At 51.7% G+C, this 22326-nt stretch overlaps 1 protein-coding gene across 8 annotated transcripts in view; it reads right to left on the bottom strand.

The window, feature by feature from the left end:
- The window catches only part of NAV1 (neuron navigator 1), a 238939-nt gene that overhangs the window by 77595 nt on the left and 139018 nt on the right, over positions 1-22326 (bottom strand). For all 8 annotated transcript variants that reach the window (XM_073884580.1, XM_025855041.2, XM_073884582.1 and 5 more), the window contains 2 exons: positions 13181-13283; positions 8115-8480 (listed from right to left, as the gene is read on the bottom strand). In XM_073884580.1, coding sequence (XP_073740681.1) covers positions 8115-8480; positions 13181-13283 — 469 coding nt within the window. The remainder of the gene's footprint in view (positions 1-8114; positions 8481-13180; positions 13284-22326) is intronic.

Raw genomic sequence — 22326 nt, 5'->3', positions numbered from 1 at the left:
AATCAGACTCCACACCCTCCTTCCCTTTCCTCTCAACTTCCCTCTTCATAATCAATGCCGTTTGTGTCCCACCTACTCTGCAGTAAACTGTTCGTAGATGTTAACAGAACACCGGGATGCCTGGGTGGCTCGATTGGTTAAATGTCTGCCTTCGGCTCAGGTCATGATCCCAGGGTCCTGGGATAGAGCCCCGCATCGGGCTCCCTGCTCGGCAGAAAGTGTGCTTCTCCTTCTCCCTCTGCCTGCCGCTCCCCCTGCGTGCACTCTCTCTCTCTCTGTCAAATAAATAAATAAAAATCTTAAAAACAACAACAACAACAACAACAACAACACTACTGTGCCTGTGCCTCGGAGCCCTTGTGCCTCTCACCCTGAGGGATTTCTCTCAGCCTATGTGGAGTGCGCCAGAAAAGCCAGGATGCAATGCCCCTTGGAGTTGCCCGCAGCCCATCATAACTGGCAGTCGAAAGGTAAATATCTATGCTTCCTTGCCCACTGCGTGGAACAGCTCTGAGGAGTGTTCCATGGACTCCCCCAGAAATCCCTAAGGGCCAGTTGCCCACAGCAGTAACCTCCACGTAAACATATCCTGCACTGGCTTCCCTTCTCTTCCCTGACTCACTTCCCCACTCCCCATCCGTGTTTTCTAGAATCATCTACCAAATAAACCACTTGCACTCAAATAAACCACTTGTCTCAAGGTCTCCTTCCGGGGACCCCAGCACAAGACACTCTTCATAGACAATAAACGTATGTTTGAGCGCAGGTCATGATGGGAAATGGGCCATGTTTGACTGTGTGATCATGCGTGCAATTAACTTAGATTTACTGCATAACTACCTGTGGCCCAGATCTCCCATTCACAGATGGGTGCCATTTGCCACAGGAGAGCACTGGGTGAGCAGGCGTCCCTGGGTCAGAACATATCCACCTTGCTTGGCAAACCACTGTTTGTCAGCCTCAAGTGAGGATCAGAAACAGCCTTTTGAAGCAAGAAGGCTAACAAACACTTTTTCAAATACTGTACTATCATTTCACATGTGCATGTGATGGCTTAGGTGCGTCCATTTGTGAGTGCCTGCCATCAAATGGCTAACAAACAAGAGCTAGCATTTGTTGAACACTTATTATATGTAAACATATTAACAAATTTAATCCACACATCAATCTCCCAGAGTAGCTCCCATTACTGCCCATGTTTTTCAGCTAAGGAAACAGGCTGAGGGAGAATAAGCACTCACCCAAACCCACATAGCTAGTGAGAAGAGCCAGGACTCAGACCCAGGAGCTGAAAGCCTTCCCTCTAAGCCAGTCTACTGCACTGTCCCTGGTATGGCTGTGTATGCCTGTTCTCCACGGTCTGTTGATTTAACTGTACACCACAGGGCTAAAAGAATATCAAGAGGGTGTTGAAAAGCCAAACAAGATCTTCCTTTGCAAAAGAAGTCAAAGCCCAAATTCAGAGAACTCATCTGCCAAGCTGAAGAAATCTTATTTGGGTATTCCAACAGCTCCTAATTCAGACAGAGGCCATCAGTTAAGTGAACAGAACAGTAAGTTGAGATCAGAATAGTATATTTCAAACCAACAGCTCTTTATACGTTTCAAAGCACTCCCACTCGTTCTCTTTCACTTGATCCTCCCAAGGCAAAAATGGTTACCTTTTTACAAATGAACAAACCAAGAGTCAGAGAGGCTAGGCGACTTGCTCAGGGCCGCACAGCGAGCTAGAGGGGAGCTTTGGATGGAACTCCAGATCTCCAGATGCTCCTTCCCCTGCACCACAGAGAAGTATCAACCAAGGCTGCCTTTATGAATCTGTGGGTCAACACTGTAATTGTTAAGATGTTATCCCCAAAATGGCAACAACCATTGTCTACTTCAACTACACATTGCTTCTTTTGCCACCGACCCAGGAGGCATCCTACCTCCCTTTTAGATTTGAAGCCCTTCAAGGACAGAAACTGAGTTTCCCTTTTGAGCTTGAATGCTGGGTCTTCCCCTGAAGGATCCCCTACCACCCTCTACCCTAATCCTTGTGTTCTATGGGCAAAAACCAGGCCTGGGCCAGCTGCCCATTACGTGGGAGACCTCAAGAACTGCCAGGAAACAGCGAAGATAAAGGCAGAAGAAGACTCCTCCCACCCCCACCGTCCATTCAAATTAAAAAAGATTCTCTTCTGTTTGTACAAACCCTACAAAACCAGTGCCCATTCCAGGAGAATTCTTGTCACTGAAGGTGGCTGGGTTGGGCATTTGGGGTTGACCGGTCAGATATCAGCCAAACTGAGGAGGAGCAAATGAGGCTCCTTCTCCGGAGGGTGGCTGCAGACAGAGGCTGAGACCAGCTTCGCAAGGCTGGGAGGTGTCCCTTTAAGGCTTGGGCTCACTGCCTCTGGGAGCAGAGAGCCAGCCTAGGAGAAAGCAGGGGCCTACAGTTTATTTTAGTTGACATTTTTCAACGTCAGGACACTTCAGAGCCAAGAAGGAAACGAATCCCATCTGTTCCTGAGCCCCCAAGCACAGTTCAAGAGGACAGGCTGCGGAAGGGAGGGGGAGGCGAAGAGGGAACAGGCAGCCTGGAACATCCAGCCACACACACGGAGCAGGAAACCACCTGAGGAGAGACACAGGGCATGGCAGACAGTCGCCAAGAAATCCTGCTGTCCCTCCAACACACCCGCAGAGCTCTTTCAAGATGGGGCCTGCTGGCTCTGTCTACGGCTCTGCGGCCTTTGGCACAGGTCGCTGGACAGCAGTCCCGCCAGGGCTGCTGATGACACAGCTCTATACCATGGGAATGGAGCCCACTGGAGGTGTGCAACATGGCGGTACCGCTGCCGGCTCGGCCTGGGGTTCCTGCTCCTTACCGCCACATAGCTCAGACACAGCCCAGCCAAGCGGCCATTCACATGCGCAGAAATGGAGACACTGAGAGGGAAATCCAAGTTCAAGTAGGGAGGGAATGGAGAACCTTCTGACCTCCTTCCCCTCTGGGCACATCTGCTCCCTATGCCCAGTGCCTCTGTTTATCTCTGCACGGGAGCCCATCCTTGACTCCCCTCCTGTTCCAACTCTGGGTGCCAGCGAAGGGAAGGACAGATGGCCGTGGAACTTATCTTCTTACTTAGATTAAATTCCAGACCTTCCTATTTTTAGAAAAACAGATTCCTGTTCTCTTTTCAAGAGGTAAAAATGTCTCTCAAACTGTCATCTAGGACAGTCTGCGGCCAACCTCAAGTTGTCTATAGCGTCATGCTTTGGAGATTACCCTGGCAGGCCTAGTGTCAGGCGGTGACTGGTTTAGGTGCCAAATTTTAAGAGGATCATTGACAACTTGAGAGCTTCCAGGGGAGGGTGAAGACGATAATCACGATCTGGAAAACTGGGTCATTTAAGAAAATAATGAAATAAGATGGGGGCTTTTTTTTTTGGTCTAGAGAAGAGACTATCTGAGCAATCATTAAGAACATGTTGAAATATCTGAATGAAGATTTACACTTACTCTACTTTTCTTGGATGGTAGCATTTGAATCAATAGGCAGAAGGGAAGCTGATTTCAGGTGACTATTTAGAAACATTCTCATCATTTTGTCCTATAGGAAATAGAATAAGCTCTTTGTGTCTACGCAAGGCCACACCGAACGAGTGGTTATCAGGAATGCTATAGGGAAGATTCTTGTCCCTTATGGGAAGACAGACTACTCCAAAATCGCTGAGAAGCTTTAAGAAAAATATGGCTTCCTGAGCAGCAGAGAATCTGCCTTGGTAGGTCTGGAATGGGATTTGGAATCTAAATTTTTAAAAAGTCCCGTTAGCTATAAAACTCTTCGAAGAAAACACAGGGGCAAAGGTTCGTGACATTGGATTTGGCAGTGACTTCTTGGATACAACACCTAAAGCATAGGCAACAAAAGAAACAGGAGATAAATTGGAGTTCATCAAAATGAAAAACTTTTGTGCTCAGAGGACACTAATAACAGAATGAAAAGGCAACCCACAGGACGGGAGAAAATATTCGCAAATCGTGTGTCTGACAAGAGATTAATAACCAGAATATATAAAGAACTCCTACAACTCAACAATGACAACACAACCCAATTAAAAAATGGGCAAAGGACTTGAATAGACATTTTTCCAAAGATGACATACCAATGGCCAATAAACACATGAAAAGATGTTCAACACTGCTACTCATCAGGGAAACACATATCAAAACCACCATGAGATACCACTTCACACTCATTAGGATGGCTATTATTAAAATCCCAAACAAACAGAAAATTATAAGTGTTGGCAAGGAGGTGGAGAAATTGTACCCCTCATGCACTGCTGGTGGAAATGTAAAATGGTATAGCCCTGTGGAAAACAGTATAGAGGTTCCTCAAAAAATTAAAAACAGAGTAACTATATGTGATCATATGTAACTGCATATGATCCAATAATCCTACTTTTCGGTACATACCCCAAAGAATTGAAAGCAAGGGCCTGAACAGATATTTGTTCACCAATGTTCACAGCAGGATTATTTACAATAGCCAAAAAGTGGAAACAATCCATCGACAGCTGAATGGATTAACAAAATGTGGTATATCCCTACATTAAAATATTATTTAGCCCTAAAAAGGAAGGAAATTCTGGTACATGCTACACATAAATGAACCCTGAGGACACTATGCTAGGTAAAACAAACCAGTCCCAGCAGGGCACATACTGTATGATTCTACCTGCATGAGGTCCCTAGAGCAGTCAAGTTCACAGAGACAGAGTAGAATGGTGGTTGCCAGGGGCTGGGGGGAGGGGAAAGTGACAAGTCAGCATTCCATGGGGACAGAGTTTCAGTTTGGGAAGATGGAAAAAGTTCTGGAGATGAATGGCGGTCATGGTTACATAACCAAGTGGATGCGCTTCATGCCATTGAGCTGCACTCTAAAAAATTGTTGACGTATTAGCTATATATAAAAAACATGTACTTTACCACAATTTTTTAAAAACTGTAATTTTTAAAAATAGGATTCTTTTGGCAGCAAATTCACCTTCCTCATTCTAGTTTGCTGAGCTTCCGTTTGAAGAATTTGTCTTCCCTGAGCCCCCACAGACTGGCAACCCAGGGAAGGTCTGGTGTTTGGATGGAGCGGAGAGAGCAGAAAAACACCCAAGGGGCTGCTCCCCCAGCGGATAACTGAGAGCACTCCGAATCACTGTCATCTTGCGTGGCTCCCTGGGACGGCTTGTGGCTGATCGTGTGTCGTCCAGTGGGGAAAGCAGAGGCTTCACCTCTCCAGCTCGCCTAGTGCTGGGAGCTCCTGGGAGGCAGGAGACTGAATGGCAATGGGCAGTGGCTGACAGGGGTCAAGGAGGTGTCACTGTGTGGTTGAGGAAGGAAGCCCTACAGGCCACCCCTACAGGGAACAGCCCTACTCAGTTCATGAATAGGGAAAACAATTTTTAGAGAAACAGGACATTTTCTAAATTATAAAACCTGGATGGAAACCACAGTGGGGGGTTGGGAGGGCCAAGAAGGGGCCTGACGGGCCGCTCAGGTCTGCATGTTCTCTTGCTGGAATTGAGGATGCCCAGTCTCTAATGAAAAAGCACAACACTTAACCATGCAAACACATAACCGAGGAGTGACTGTTTACATTAAAATTACTGGGATTATAAGTGGGTTCCCCTCAGCTCTGACTTCCTTAGCACACTGAAGGGTGGGTGTGTTCCCAGGCCTGGCAGGGAAGTCAACAACGGAGAAACTTTAAAACTATCAAGTGTTAAGAGTTCCTGCTAACTGCAGACTGCCCATAAACAACACACATGAAATCATCTTGGAAACCAGCATCGCAGATTGTAGTCAGGTCCACTTTACGGATACTTCCATGCCAACACTTTCTTCTCCCTAGGAACTGCAGGCTTCCCTGGGCTTGCACGTTCTCATTCATGCTAGCCTCAGTGAAGTCTGCTTTTTTTAAACTGATTCAGGAGCACACACCCTGTCCAGAGGGAAGGGTATAAAGAAAGGGTGGATTAAGCTCATCTTTCCTGGCTCCCCTCTGCCTAGCATCCCATGCCCTACGCACCCCCAAAATCGATGCTCCCAGGTTTGGCCAGCTGCTGCTACATCTGTCCCAGCTGCTGATTCTGAATGGCACTCGGGTGAAACTGCACAGTCCCTGGGGGCAAGTCTGGGACCCTCGGGGGGCAGGAGTCCTTCTCCTCCTTCAGAATGGCATTTTAACAATAACCATGATAACCAATAACAGCAAAAAAAAAAAAAAGCTAACATTTATTGAGCATTTACAATGAGCCAGGGATTATTCCAAGCACTTTCTATGTGTTTCTATTTAATCCTTATAATCATCCTGAGATAGGTTCTATTATCTGCATTTAGCAGACAGACAAACTAAAGCCTGGAGAGGTTACCTAACTTCCCCAAGCTCACACAGCTAGGAAGTCCTGCCACCTGCGTCAGACTGGGATCTCTCCAAATGCAGGAGTCCTGTGCCTTCCAACGTTTGGGAAATTTTCTGCCATGGCCATTGCATGCACCGTGGGGGATGGCTCTCACCTCCCTCTGTCTGGGAGCTTCCTGAGGGCTGGGGCTCTGGTCCTTCCTCCTGCACATGGGGAACTTTCAGAGCTCTCTGCCTTATAGGGGTTGTGCCTCCCTTTGCCCCACCCAGTTAGGAGCTCTCAGAGGGCAGGGACCGGATGCTTCCTCAGAGAAGCAGCTTCCCAGCACAGGGGCTGTACAAAGCAGCCCATCAGACACCTTGGCTCTCCTTCCTGCCTGGCAAAGCCCTCTGAGCACAGGAGGAGCTGGGTGGCTTTTCTCCAGTCCCAGCTCCAGGCTGGTGGATCTGAGCGTGAGGACGAGGCCGGCCCCGGGGATTTAAGAGGCAGTAAACAACCCCATTCATGAGTCAGTTGTTTTGCTCCAGAGCAGCCTCATCAACTGGATAGGCCCTGCCCAGTCCCTTCAAGTTTGTCCCCAAGGGTGGGGAACAGTGGATGGCCTGGAGCTCAGCTCTTAGTCCTTTCCTAGGAGGGGCTACTTTCCATTCTCTTGAAGCTTGGGGGTTTTTATTGGGAAGAGGTAGTCTCTGAGAGGCGGAGGGGGAAGGGGTGTTGTCACCACTTGTGTGGTCCCTTGAAAAGTTCCAGCAAACCAAGAAGGAAGAGAGGAAGTAGCAATGAACTGAAAGATGCCCTGGAGAAGGTTCCAGAACCACTACAGCTCTTCGATCTCACGGCTTGGAACAGTTGGGCCAGCACCCCTCCCACCTCCCACACTTCTTTCTTTCTATCTTCTCCTCACTTTCCAGACTGTTGCCTATGTCCACGTTGCTCCACAAACCCAACCCTGCCAATTGGGGGCAGAAAAGATGAGGGTCCCTGTGGGGCAAAGTACAGGAAGGAAGGGTTTAACAGACCGGGATAGGGGCTTGGAAGTTGCATTACTGGTAGAAGGTCTGCAGAGGAAGAAACCAGAGCAGCGGAAACTGAGTGCCATGGGGGAAGGCACGGGACAGAGAGGCCGCGAATCCCGGCGAGGGAAGGGGGAGCCACCAGTCCCACTTTTCTGTTTCAGTAGTGCTTTTACTTTCTCTTCCTGTTAGACTCGGAGGTAGACAGGTATAGTACTCTCATCCTCTTTTTACAGAGGGGATAGCAGATTAGGTTGTCCGAGGCCCACAAGGAGTTAGCGGAAAGGGGACTAGCGCCACTTCCTTCCCAGAGCCCTTCCCGTCAGCCTTTCGAGGGCAAAGGACCGGGGAGGAGGGCGGGGCATGCCTTAGAACGACAGCCACCCGGGGCCAATGAGAGGGCGGTCCCGCCATTGACCAATCAGCTCCTCCAATGGCGGCCCCACCCACCACACCAAGGCCCGTAATACACCACATCAAATTTCAGGGGCAGCCACGACCAGGGTCCAAAGGCCCTGCACAGCTGTCTCTTGTCACGACCAGGGTCCAAAGGCCCTGCACAGCTGTCTCTTGTCACAGCACAGCAATCCAAACTCCTGTCGTGAGTCCCACTCCCCTCTGAAGGAATCCCACTCCACTGGTCTTCCCCCTGCCCTCCCTAGCCCCCTTGCCCCGCGGTGCAAGGGGCCTTACCCGGTAGTGATGTCGTCGTCCTCCGTCATGGTCTTGCCCATGAGGTCGCTGTCGCTCATGTAGCCGGACTTGAGGTCCACCTCATCCGAGTCCAGGGACTCGACCAGCTCCAGGCGGGAGATGTGGCTGAGCTTGCTGGGGCTGCGCATGGGCATGGTGTGCGAGTAGTGGGCCCGTTCCCCGTGCATGTACCAGGCGGGTGGCCCGTCCGAGCGGCAGCCCCCGCCCACCGAGGGCGCGTCCCCAGCCTGCAGCCGCGGGCTGGACTGGCCATAGCGCCAGGAGAGGGGGGATGAGCGGCTGGAGAGGCTGGACACACTGCGAGGGTTGGCGTCATCACTGTCGTAGCACGTCATCTCCAGGGAGCTGGGCAGAGGGCAGAAGGACACTGGTTTTCATTCTGGCAGGGCCGCTCTGGGCCCTGTCCCGGCGGACTGCACTCCAGCGACCCTTCCGCCTTCCCAGGCCCTCCCGCCTCCTCTGCACCTGCCCACGTGGGCTCCAGGAACCGCCAGGAGGCCTCTCTTTCGGGTCCGGCACCCCTGTTAAGTGTTACCTGAGGTTGTCAGAGGACAAGGATTCTTAAGTGCGAGGGAACCAATCCCATATACTGCCTAAGGGCATAGATTTTATGACATGAGCTGGGTTTTAGTCCTTTTCTGAGATTTATTTGTAAGTGAGCTGGAGGTGAACTCATCAATCTTGCTAAGCCTCCATTTCCTCATCTGTAAAATGGGGATATAGCATATTATCTACTCCACAGAGTTGTAAGGATCACATACGTAAATGTCTAACGCAGTGCCTGGTATATACAAGCTGCTCAATAGATGGGAAGAGTCCAGTGGGATCACTTGGGGGAAGTGGGATAGACTGGTCACCCGAGCTGCAAAGGCCTTGATCATTCATCTGTTCAGGGTGTGTCTATCACTTCTTTTCTATTAATAAGCTAAGAGCTAGTTGATTCCCAAACCAGAGATGGCAAAGCCTGGAGTGGGTAACAGAGCGTATAGGCAAAGCTTTGGGAACCCGAGATGTGTGGCTGTTTCCCAACAAGACTAGCGAAAGACCTAAGCTGTCAGGAGAAAGCAGCACCTCACCAGAGAACAGAAGCAGCCTTAACTGGAAAGAGGAGAGAACATGGGGAAATGGACAGCGGGGTGAAGACAGGATGTGCAGGGCCCCATTGCCTCAGGCCCTGCTAGGCCAGGCCAGGAAAGCATGCCCAGGTTTGTGCTGGGTGACCTGACACCGAGGGAGTCTGGGAGTTGGAGAAGGAGACGCCTTTCTCCCCCAGGGACCCTCTGCAGGTGGCTGCAGAGAGCAAGGATAGTTGGGATCTGCTTGGAGAGGTGGCCTGGGTGTGGGTTCAGACAGAGGCTGATCATCCCGCTCATCCCAGCAGCGTTGCCAGCCCCAATCAACCATGGGTAGGGTCGCAGTGGCTTGGCCTAGCTAAAGCCAGGCAGGGTTGTGTAACTGAAAGAGGATCCGTAGGCCTCGAAAGCTGGGTAGCTAAGGCAATCTGTGGCTGCCCAGGAGTTATACAAGCACACGAACCCTCACTCTGTGAACACATCTACTTCTTAGTCACTTTGGGGGGTTAAGGTATGAGTGGGACACTGATTTTTCTATTCTTGTTTCTGTAATGCTCCTTGAAAAAAAGAAAATCCTCCCAAATTGTCTCTACCAACCCTGAGAAAATAAGGGTTAATTTTTTTTAAAGATTTTATTATTCATTTATTTGAGATAGAGTGAGAAAAAGAGAGAGAGCGAGCGCGCGCACACAAGCAGGGGGGAGGGACAGAGTGAGAGGGAGAAGCAGGCTCCCCAGACGTGGGGCTCGATCCCAGGATCCCCAGATCATGACCCGAGCCGAAGGCAGACCCCTAACCGACTGAGCCACCCAGGTGCCCCCAAGGGTTGATCTTTTCAATCAACAGAACTGGAGGAGCCCGAAGACCCTTGAATCCGAGCACGCAGGTGGTCTCTACAGAAGTCCTGTGCACAAGCTGGGGGTGCCCTGGCTGGGCAGGGCAATTTGTGAGCACTGCCTCTGACCTTCTGTGGGGCTTCCTGACCTGGCGTGCATCCAGCTTCTCCCCTCCAGGCCCTCCTCTGGTGTTTGGCGTGTGCTTCATCACACACTGTGTTATTTCTGTTTCTAATTACTGTGGACCTCGGAGCAAATGGAAGTTCCCTGAAGGAGACTGTGGGCCTGTGTGACTGGCCGCCTCGCTCACCACTGTATGTCAGCACTTCGCGCAGGGCCTGGCATGTTCTTGGGTCCAGGTACAAGAACCAATCAATGAGGAGCAGACCCAGGACGAATGTGCTGAGTTGAAGAGCAGGGACGTTCTCGCCATCAGACTCAGTCCAGGGACGCACGCAGTAAGGGTTTAATGAAAACAAGCTGACCGTGACAATGAGATGAGAATGGGAAAGGAAAGGATGATGATGGCCATGGTGACGACACTGGAGAGCTCCAGGACAGCCCGTTTCCCTAGTCAGTCTACACCGCGGCAGTAAAATTAGTGTGCAGTGTGGGTTGTGCGTATGCGGAGCATCCAGATCCCTCAGTGCTATTCCTGGCCTACTCCTGCTTAGCTCTCTGCACTAAAAGTGCCTCTTCCTCGGTTCTGTTGCTCTTTTTTATCCCCCCCAACCCATCTCCAGACATCTCTAAGTCAGCGGGGGAGGATTCTAGCTTAAAACGTCAGTTCTTGCCTTCCAGCCTTGCATCTGGCACTTCAGTCTTGCCTCTCTCTCTCGCTCTCGCTCTCGCTCTCGCTCTCGCTCTCGCTCTCTCTCTGGGGTGGGGAGAGTGGCGGGCTTGGAGGGAGACTTTCACTTCCTCTCCAGCCCCAGCCCCCTGACCCAGACGCTCTCCTTGCTGGGGAAACGAGCCAGTAGAAATAGAGGAAGCAGGACAGAAATAAAAGATTTCTGAGAAAGGAACTGAATCTAGAGTTAGCCTCTAAGTTCCAGAGTGAAAATAACCTGGCTGGAACTGCTCACTGGACGGGAAGCTCCCCATCAAGGATGAAGCCTGTGTTTGTTCTGGGGTTTGGTGCCCAGCACCGTGCCTGGCATGGGTTCTAAGCTTGCCGGACACAGAACCCACCCTCATCAGCCTGCATGACTCCGGCGAGGGACCCCCCCCCCCCAGCCTCAGCTGCTACTTCTCTAACCCAGACGATATGAACATACCCTGTCTTCTCCCAGGGCTGATGGATGGAAAGCACTTTAAAAAGTAAAAAAGCCCTAAAACCTCAGGGAATCATTGTTCTGACTATCAAAGCGTGGACCAGGAAGAATATAAACCAAAGACTAAGAGAGGAAGTGGCTCTGGGTCCACAGTCAACAGCAAAACCAGCTCAGGGCTCTTGGTTCCTTTTCCACAAAGGGAGGCAGAAGCCAGAGGTCGGAGGCTCTCCCCTCCAACCAGCCAGCTCTCTCTTCTCCACCTCAAACAGAAAGCAAAAAGGGGTCAGGCTGTCCTGCTTCACGGGCTGGCTGCTCAGAGTCAGTGGTACCAGGACACGGAAGCTGTTGCTTCTATGCTTCCCCTGCGGGTGAGTCATTTGGGGTGTGACCCCCTCAGCAACTAAGCACTTTCTGCCTTCTTTGGCATGGAGCTGGCATAGGATTTGGTGCTGAAAGCTGTTTCAGCAACTTCCCTGGATGGGGGAAGGAGGACGCTCAAGATTTCCTCCACTGAGTCCCTGGACTGGTGAGCCAAGCTGAGCCCGGCCCCTGTCTCACTTGGGTCCTGCTCAGGACTGTGAGGGATGGAGGTTAGGAATAGATGTAAGGGGGCCTGAGCCCCAGGGCCTCCAGGAGCTTCCCCCCATGCACTCTTTTCCTCAGATGTCCTTGACCACATCCCTTTCAGTAGGCTGGGTCCTGCGAACTCCACAGGAGAGAGGCTTTGATTTAGCCCTGAAAATATTTCAGCCATCTGGGAGCAAAGGGCTGAGTGTCCAATAAGGAGGACGGGACGGGGCTAGGCAGAGTAGTGGAAGGAGGAGGAGGGGTGTTCTTAAGCAGAAGAAGAACTAGAGCCAATGGGTGAAAGCTATGAAGCCTGATTTCTGCTCCACTACCTGGTCATGGCAATCCCACGGGGCACGGGGATGATTGACGGTTAGTGAGTTCTCTGTCACTGGAGGTATGTCAGTTTAGTCTGGCTATCACGTGGCCACACACTTGGGCTCAGCAAAGCCCCTATCCTTTTGTCTGTCGGTGCCAACTTTGCTCTCATTTTCCTACCCCAGGAGATGGGGAGGAACCGATCTCCAGTCCAACTGGACAGGCCACCTAGTCGCTCTCAGCCTTCCTGCTCCACCCCCCCAGGATTTCCCAATCCTGGCTGTCTGCTCCCTCTCCTTCTACCCCCTGCCTGGCCCTCTATCCCCCTTGGAGCTGACAGCATGAGCTCATCTGAGCAGCTCTAGGAGCCACTGGGGGAAATTCTGAGTCATGGCAGAGGCCGCGGCCAGTGTGCCGCTCCAGGGAGAGGTGCCATGGGAGGGCCGAATGCCCCACACTGCCGGAGGCTGCAAGGTCTCGGCAGGGTGGGGTGAAGGGGCACACCCCCATGGCGTGGATCTGGGTGACAAGGAGCCTGAGCACTCGGGCTCCCTCAGCCACTGGCTGAAGAGGCAAGGGGACACCCAACTGACAGAAGAGGGAAAAGATGCGGGGTGTTGGGATGGGCATGATTCTAGAAGCCTCTAATAACAGAAACTTCAGGACAGGGGGACAGCATCTGTAACAGATGAGGAGACTGGTGTTGAAGGAGGGAAAGTGGACATGAAGGTCACGCCCTGCATCACGGGGTGGCTTCCCATCCCCCACTCTCGTGCTTTTCAAACTCATTTGCTCAAAATGAAATCTCATGCTCAAGCGCAAGCAGATCCCAGGCAAAGCCAAGCTTCTTTTGCCGAGGTGGCCAACTCTCCTGTCCCTGCAGCAAGTGGCACCGTGGGGCTCTGAAGCCCTGCTCTCCAGAGTGGGAGAGAGAAAGAGCAGTGGAGGGTGTGGCCCCCTCGGCAGCTGAGACCTACCTGTGAGTCACCTGGGACCCTCGCAGACTGGACATGGTCTCTTCCAGGTTCTGTCGAAGATCCAGGACATTCTGCACTGTCCTCTTTCTCTGGGACTCTGGGTCTAGAGGGAGAAAAGAGCAGCTGGGTGAGTGGAGAACTTTCTGGTGAGAGCTGAGGGTGTCAAGGAGTGGAGACTGACCATGTCCCGAGGACACTGCTCCCCAGGCCATGCTGGTCACCCTAGACACACGCCCTTAAACCGCCTGACATCTTGACCCTGGAAGGGGTCTGTGTTGGGCACGCCACCCAGACCCCCTGAGGAACTGTTCCTTCTGGCTTCATTTTTGGGAGGCCTTGCTCCTCAGAGCAGAGGTCCCTGACAGGCAAGGTTCCTGTGGTTGAGGTCAACTGGAATGTCTGCACCAAACCCCACCTCCAGTGATATGTTGGTAAATGTTTAACAACCAGCCCTCGGAGGTGGGGACGCCGACTTGGAGTGTTTGCCAATTTCTGTGGTGTAAATATTCCTCCCATGACTCTTTTAAGCTACCAACATGATGTCACTGACCACAGGGTTAGGAAGAGATGCTATCAGTCAGCTCTGGGAAGCTGGTAAGAGCCAGCTCCAGCATGTCACACTCCCTGGGCACCAAGCACTGACTGGGAATGTCTGGAGTTGCTCTATGGGGCTCAGGGGGGATAGTGCAGATGGAGCCCCTAAAAGTGAGGTGGCTGGTGGGGAGGTGGAGGACATGAGCAGTCATTTTCTGGAGCACAGACTGAGCTCTGGGCAACAGTGAGATCCTGAGTGAGGAGGATTGTATGGGTACGGCCGCCACCCTCAGAATCCTAAACGATCCGGGGTCATTTTATTCAACCTTGGTTTCCAGGCAGAATGTGAACATGGTCAGATGAGAAGAATCAATCTACAACAGCAAAAAGCAAACAGAATTTATCCCATCTCCTTGCCAGGGTGAAAATAACATCCAAAAGATGAAGGGGTTCTGAGCATGAAGAACTCCAAGAACTTTCTCCATCTTTCTATCAGTCCATCCAGTAAATCTTATCAAACACATAGTTTATGCCAGTAGGCCCTGAGGACACTAAAATGAAGAGGACCTGTCCCTGTCCCATGGTTTACCTTTGACTATGGGATCCAAAGTCACTGAATGGAATCAAATCCCCCAAGGCCTCCCTGAAAGGCAACGTATGGAGAGTCGGGGCCTACGGAGAGCTGATTGCAAAGCAATGGAGAAACCCCAAGAATCCTGACTCTCAGGCTGCTTCCCTTATCTCTCTGTCCCAAAACCCTCTGCGGTCCTCTGCTGGTCAAACTGCCCTCTTGGTCCCTCCCCGAACCACAGACTCAGCAGGGGCATGAGGTTCTTTTCGCTGCCAAAGAGAAACATTTCTGAATCCCTTCAGAGGCTCATCTTCCCCCAAGAATATAGTCAGGCCGGCTGGCGGGGGCTGCTCTGTCTTATCGGCTGAGGCGGGGCTGGGGAGGGCGGGCAGGAAGCCAGGCGGCACCTTTGCTGAGAACCAGCTCCACACCCAGACCCAGGCACCTCTCCTCTCCCTGGGGAAGCCTACAGGAGGCTGCTATTGCTCGTAGGGTCGCTCATGGTGAGCATCATGTATCCAGCTTCCGTGCTGGTGGCAAGAAGGGACAAATGGCAAGCCTCCGTGCCAGGGGTCTGAGCTCTGTCCCACAGAAGTGTCGTCACTTCTGTGGCTGCCAATGCCTATTTATCCAGGCAAATGTCACCTTGTGAGCTTCTCCATGGCTTTAACAGATGGCTTGGCATGGAACACAGACAGGATCATAGAGTACATACATATATTTTTAAAGCTTGGTTCCCAAATGCCTGGGTGGGGACTAAGAACATTGTGCCAAGATGTGGGTTCCTGGGCCAGGGCAATTCTTTCTATGGGTTTGGCAGCGAGGAGGGAAAGGTGCGCATAACTCTAAGGGGTGTGCAGTCCCAAAGAGGAAGGTGACCAACAGTTACTCAGAGACTTGTGTGCATGCCAACCCTGTGCATGTATCAGCTAGTTGAATCCTCACAACGTTTACGGGAGGTTTGTGCTCTTGTCCCATTTTACAGATGGGAAAACTAAGACTCAAAACGATGAAAGAAATTGCCCAAGGCCACAGAGCAGAGTTGAGCCCAGGAAGAAACTCGCATTTCTTGTGATCTATCACAGGGTATCTATCTCTGCACCATTACTATCAAGCACGGTGATGGCACACAGTAGGTGCTCAATGAACATTTCAATAGACAGATGCTACCATAAAAAATGTGTCAAAAAATACATTTTTAAAAAGAATGGATAGGGGCGCCTGGGTGGCTCAGTGGGTTGAGTGTTTGACTCTTGGTTTTGGCTCAGGTCTTGCGGTTGTGGGGTCGGGCTCGGCACTGGGCGCGGAATCTGCTTGGGATCCTCTCTTTCCCTCCCCCTCTGCCCCTCCCCCCACTCAAGCGTGTGTGCATGCGCTCTCTCTCAAATAAATAAATAAAATCTTAAAAAAAAAAGAATGGATGGATATATGTCCCTTTAGGAAGATTTTTTTTTCTTTTTACGGAAAAATATTTAATACACGTGGTAGCCGGCCCCAGGAGGGTCCCTCTGTATTCTCTAATGCTCCTGGCCCTGGGTCATGGGGGTAGGGGTGTGGGAACCTGGATCTTAATGCTCTAGTAGTGATAGAAAAAGAGACACTTTCCTACTTCTCATTGCACTGATCACATTGCCCTCTTCCCTCAAAGACCACCCTATCCCGCTACCTTAGTTCCATGTCGGTAGAGTGGGGTGGGAATACCCCAAAGTCTCAAAGACTTGCCGAAAATTAGAGCTACAAGAGTCCTTGGAGGTGACCCGGTCCAAGCTGGTCACAAGAGATGGGAGGCTGAGGTCCAGCGAGGGGCAGACGAGCTGGAGGTCTCAGAGAGAGCTTAACAGAATAACGTCTGATGCCAAGCCTGCTGGCAGTGTAGGCTAGACACATACACAGCAGGAGGGGTTAGACCCTGATTTGCTGGAGGGTGATCTAGATCTGCATCTGCTCCTGGGCCTGGGTGGGTCCTGCCAAGGCTACCCCCCTAAAGCTCCCTCCGTGCCCCAGCACTGCCCCCTGGTGGTCATCCTGGGCATGCCGGCCTGCTTCTCAAAGGTTCAGGTCAGGGTGGTGGCTCCTGAGAAGTCTGGCTGTGCTCCACATTTGTGGGTGACGGATACCTTCCTAGGGGTACAGTGGTAGCCCCATGATGAGAGGACTGACATGCACATACAGGGAAGGCCTCTGGAGCTCAGGAAGCTGCAGAAACATTGGCTAGGTTGGGGGGCAATTTGATGTTCACGTCCACGACCCCAAGGCAAATCTTTACATATTTAACTAGAAAATATGAATGAAGTTGCATTTGCAAAAGAGTTCGCCCACCCCTCACCCTTGCCCCCTCTTGAACTTCACTCCATCCACCTCTGACTCATACCTAAGCTTCACCCCTTTCTCACCATCTCCCATAAGGATCAGAGATGGGGTGAAGGTCTGTGAGGCACACACCATTTTGTGATGATGACCCCAAAGCTTCCTGATTTGTTTTACTGGATAAGTCATGGTGCCTCAGAGGTCACCTCCATGTGTCTTGTCAAATGTTTAGTCTGGGTGTGGGATAGGCCTTGGGGACATAACAGAGTGCAGACACAGAAGAGAGGGAGGGCCTGGTAGCTCCTCTCCTCCCTCAGCGTCCTTCCCTGTGGGATGCAGTCAGCACACCCCCAGCCTATGTGTCATCTTTGTGCAGATGAGAAAAAAATCATTCTCCAGGCCGGCTTAGCTAGGGTCTTGCTCTTGCTTGGGCCCACGCTGTGGTCAGCAGAGCACACCTGTCCCCTCCATTGGATGCCCCGATCCTAACACCCCTCACAGCCCTACTCTGAGGGTCTGGATATGCTTGCTCTTAACTCCTATAGAATGGGGTCCAGCTGTAAGAATGGTGTGTGTGTGTGTGTGTGTGTATGTGTGTGCGTGCGTGTGTGTGTGAAGCAGGGTTGGACAAAGGCCAGGTAGGGCTCTTGCAGCTCTGGGTTGACAAGGACGTCAACAGGGGGAGCTCATGAGGTTGTCCCGGGCGGCTGCTCCAAGCCTTTCCCTGCAAAAGGAGCAACCAGGGAGGATGTGTGTGCTCCTCTGGCTCAGAAGAGAGCAAGAGTCTCCTCCAACACAGCCATCAACATGGTAACTCACAGGTGCCACAAACATCACCCTCCCAGCATGCACTGGGCATCGCAAGGTAGGATGGTGTTTCTACGCCCTGTTGCCTCTTATGCAAGACCACAAAGGGCATACTGTTTGTCATGAGTCTCTGGGCTAACGGACTGGCAATTAAATAAACCTGACACATAGATACACACACACACAAATGCAAATAACGTCACTCCTGAACGCTTACCACACGGCCGGCATGACCCTAAGCACTTTCCCTATCTGTGGACTCCAAAGCTCCCGTTTTTCCCACTACAATACAGTGCCCTGAAATAAACATGCCTCCAGACATACACAACTACTTGTGGTCTGGCCAGTAGTTTGTGGAAACCATTAGAATCACATGTGTGGGGGCGCCTGGGGGGCTCAGCCGGTTAAGCGTCTGCCTTCTGCTCAGGTCATGATCTCAGAGTCTTGGGACTGAGTCCCGCATCAGGCTCCCTGCTCAGCAGGAGTCTGCTTCTTCCTCTGCTCCTCACCCCACTTGTGCTCTCTCTCTCTCTCCCAAATAAATAAAAATCTAAAAAAAAAAAAAAAAAAGAATCACACGTGTGCAGGTCTGCAGTTCTGCAGACATATGCACCGAGAGGTTTATGTGGGCCCATCCTCCATTGTAGGTGAGGAAGGAAAAAGATGAAAGCAGTAGCACAGGGGTCGTTTAATCTGGGGAAGGGATAATGCATAGGGAGGAAGCACTATGCAACTGGTGGCAAATCAGGAAAACAAGCTTTCCCAGGAAGGTAAGACTGTGAACGTGAACTAGACTAGGAACTAACCAAGAAATGGAGACGCTGGGGCAAGAACGGACAGGGTGGTGTAGTAGCAAGAACATAGTTCTTCGAGTTGGAAAGACCTGAGTTCAGATCCTGCTCTGTCCTTTTTCGGTGTGTCTGACCTTGCACAAGGCACCTCAGCTTGCTGCAGTTCACCCCCTCTGTAAAACAGGGAGAATAACGGTGCCCCGCTGGGAGGGCTGTGGTGAGGGTGACAGTGCTCATTCAGGTAAAACGCTCTGCGCGGCATCTGGCACATAGTAGGTCCTCTATAAACGGTAGCTCTTGTTCATCAGAAGGTACAAAGGGGCCGGTGGGCAAAGGCGCACACTTGCACTGGGGCTGGGGCTGGCTTCCTGGTTCTTTCCTTTGCAGGTGGGGGGTGCCGGCCCCACAGGTGCAGCTCGGGTGGACTGCCCATCCTCCTCTGGGCCCTTGCCCTGGCTGGGGGAGGCCCTCCTCCTTGGAGGCAGGGAGTAGACGAGGTGGAAGCAAAACTTCATCCTTGAGTCATCAGGTCTGATGACAGCCCTGCACCATAGTGATGTTCCATCTTCAAACCCGCTCCCCCAGACCCTGGCTCAGCCGAGGGAGAGGCTGGGCCTCGGGAGCCATTCCTGGCCAGCAGTCTGAAATCGGAGGTGGGAAGGGATGGGGGTCTCCAATGCAGGGTAAGAACCCCACCAGATTTAGGGAGGTGCGGGAAGAAGGAGGGACTCCAGGGGATCCATCCTCCAGCAGTCAAATTTACCCAAGTTCTGTACAATTTTAATTATTAGCTGACAATTAAGTAAACTGTGATAACTGACTGCTGAAATCTTAATTACTTCCACCAATGTTTCAGAAACGGCGTTAGTCGTTTAGCCCAGGGCAGAGGCCACAGAGGACTGGGTTCTTGGCTGACTTCTGTACTGGCTTCTGCTGTGAGTGGCTGGGCTCCGTGAGAAGCCACAGGAGAAACAGAAGTGACTCAAGGACAAGAACATTTTCAAGTCTTGGCATTTCGGGGCTCGGAAGAATCATCTGCCCTCTCACTTTATAGATGGGGGAAAAACAACACCTCCCTCAGGCCCAGAGAGCGGAAAGGCCTGGCCCGTGCCTCCCAGGTGGTGAATAGCAGGGCAGGTGTGCTCTTGGCCTGGGGCTCTTCCTGGCTGGGTTGTGGGCTGGGGATGAGAGGCGCTGGATGTGTCGCCAGAGGGAGTGATCAAAATGTAAATTACAGTGGAGCACCTGGGTGGCTCAGTCGGTTAAACATCTGACTCTTTGACTTCCGCTCAGGTCAACGATCTCAGGGTCATGAGATCAAGCAGGCAGTCCACTTGAGATTCTCTCTCTCCCTCTTCCTCTGCCCCTCCCCCTGCTCACATGCGCATGCTCTCTCTCTTTCAAAATTAACAAATAAATCTTTAAAAACAAACAAACAATGTAAATTACTGTTTGAGATGGTCTGGGAATAGACCCGCTTAGATATCCAGGCTAGACTAAATGACCTGCAGAAGGAGGAATCAAGCATCTCTCTCTCTCTCTCTCTCTCTCTCTCTCTCACACACACACACACACATACTCAACCACTCCCAAGAAGAAAACAAAAAAATCTCTCCTGACCCTATTAGATCCCAAGGGTGGCATCCAAGTCTTCTCCAAACTCTAAAATCTGTCAGCTTGGGCTCCTAGTACACATGGGGCAAATACCATTATAATAAAAGCGTTACAAACACAAGTATTCCAGCCCTAGCCAGTGGGCCACGTTCCCCAAGAATATTTAGTACAATGAGCACAAAGGATGCTTGGGAGTTTACCACATCACAACTAGTATCCATGGTTGACATACTGTGTTTCCCACGAATCAAATGGCTTTGGCATCACTTTTCTCTCTCCTCTACTCAAGGACACACACCTTCGAAGTCCAGCCAGAGGAGGCGATGGGGGGCCCACCTCCGGGGAGTCCTCAGCCCTCCAGGTCTCCACCCCCTGCTCAGAGGTTGTGCTGGGTGGGTCCTGCAGGTCCTTGCAGACAGCAGCCTTGCACCGGATGGACTCCTCATCTTGAGTCTTGGCAGGCTCTGTCCGGCGGTGCGGCAGAAGCAGGCATGGAAACTGACAGGTGACCCAGCTCACCAGTCTCCCCTGAGCTCAGGCAATCTCCCTACAATTCCACTCCTCCCTCCACCCTGCTCACCATCCGATGAGCCTGGAGGCCCTAGAGAGAGAGCACTAGGTGGGCCTCCATGCAAGAGGCACCCCCTTCCATGGAGCATGCAGGCGGGGGGACGTTTTATTCTGTTACCAATTCTGTCATTTCACTCATCCCCCCACGTAAGTCACAATATTGTCAGAGGTGATTGTCACAGAACCCTGCGGCGTGACAAATCACACAGTTCTAGTTAGTGAGTGCTCCTGCTCCCTGGGGAGTTTCATCCTTGCTCCAGGGAATCCTGAATCCTCCCAACTAGCGTGTGAACCAAACTGGAGCCAAGTGTTTGTGGCCCTCCTGCGGGGTGCTGCGTGGGGCAAGATACCTAGAAAGAGCCAGGACTCAAGAAATAACATATTGGCCACATGGATGGGAGGCAAGGCAAGGCAAACCAGGAGATAGAAGTGAAACCTGGGGCCAGAAAGAAGGGCAAGCGTGGTCCACCCCTGGCCTGGGATTGCCAGGCAGGTGTCTCTCCAGATCACCTAAAGTTCTGATTTTTATTGAGTCAGAAGGCTTGGATCAGAGAGCCTCCGCAATATGTCTCTAGTGGGCACTGGGCTAAGAGGAGGGGGAGGCAGGGGTCCGGAGGAGGAAGGCAGCGGGGGCAGGCTTGCTCTTCCTGAGGGCACACACTAATTAGCTGTGGGGTCTTGGATAAACAACTTCCCTTCTCTGGGCCTTAATTTCCCTATCTATAAAAAAATGGAGCTGGGGGGCGGGGTGCCTGGGCGGCTCCATGGGTTAAGCATCAGCTCTTGATTTCGGCTCAGGTCATGATCTCAGGACCTGAGATCAAGTCCCATGTCGGCTCTGCTCTGGGTATGAAGTCTGCTTCAAATTCTCTCTCTCCCTCTCCCTTTGCCTCTCCTCACCCTCCTCTAAAAAAAAATAAATCAAGGGAGTTGGGGTAGGGGATACCCAAGGCCCCTAACCAACTTTGACCATCTGGTTCTATAGCTTTGTAGTTGGCTAAATCCCATACAAACATCTTTTCTCCCAGAATGTGTTAAAGATGCGGGGGTGAGGGTGTCATCCCCAGTGACTATGACTCAACAGGCTGAAATGGGGCATCTTTGCAAGCCCCCAATATGGATGATACAGAAGGTCTTGTTCTTTTAAAAAAGATTTTATTTATTGGGGCACCTGGATGGCTCAGTCAGTTGGGTGTCTGCCTTCAGCTCAGGTCATGATCCTGGGGTCCTGGGATCAAGCGCCACATCAGGCTCCCTGCTCAGTGGGGAGTCTGCTTCTCCCTCTCCCTCCGTCCCCTGCCTTGTTTATAAATAAATAAACATCTTTAAAAAAAAGTTTATTCATTTGAAAGAGGGAGACAGAGAGAGAGCATGAGCAGGGGAGAGAGGTGGGGGGGTGGGGAGAGACGGAGAGAGAGAGTACGCAAGGCGGGGAGGAGGCGGGGGGGGGGGGGGGGGAAAATCCTCAAGCTGACTCCCTGCAGAGCGTGGAGCCCAACAAGGGTCTCCAACTCATGAGCCTGAGATCATGACCTGAGCTGAAATCAAGAGTCAGACACTTAACTGACTGAGCCACCAGGCACCCCCAGAAGTCACATTTTGAGAAATTCTGACATCTTCTTGCGCACCACCAGAATAGATGTCCATCACAAAACGGGGCTGAGTTCCTGACACCAGGCCACTGGGCTGTGTTCTGGGCCTTCAGACCAAGTATACTCCCTGGGCACACAACCACTGTTTTCTGGGAAAGCCCACTCCTCCATCACGAGGAGCCACCTAGTCCTGCTGCACGGAGGATGCCAGCCCCTCCAGTCCCTGTCATGGTCGCTGCTGCGAAGATGGGCCACAAGGGGGCGCTGCCGGTCCTCAGCCAGCCGTGGCCTTGCGGCGGCCGCAGTACTGCAGAGAAGCGGCCGTCTCGCTCTCAGGCTTGCAAGCCGCTGCCCAGAAGG

The sequence above is a fragment of the Callorhinus ursinus genome, unplaced genomic scaffold (genome assembly GCF_003265705.2).
Source record: "Callorhinus ursinus isolate GAN/ISIS: 27379988/994484 unplaced genomic scaffold, GSC_fseal_2.0 scaffold57, whole genome shotgun sequence".
Taxonomy (NCBI): Eukaryota; Metazoa; Chordata; class Mammalia; order Carnivora; family Otariidae; genus Callorhinus; species Callorhinus ursinus.
Note: the sequence above shows the minus strand (reverse complement) of the source record. Positions and strands in the feature narration are given on the sequence as shown.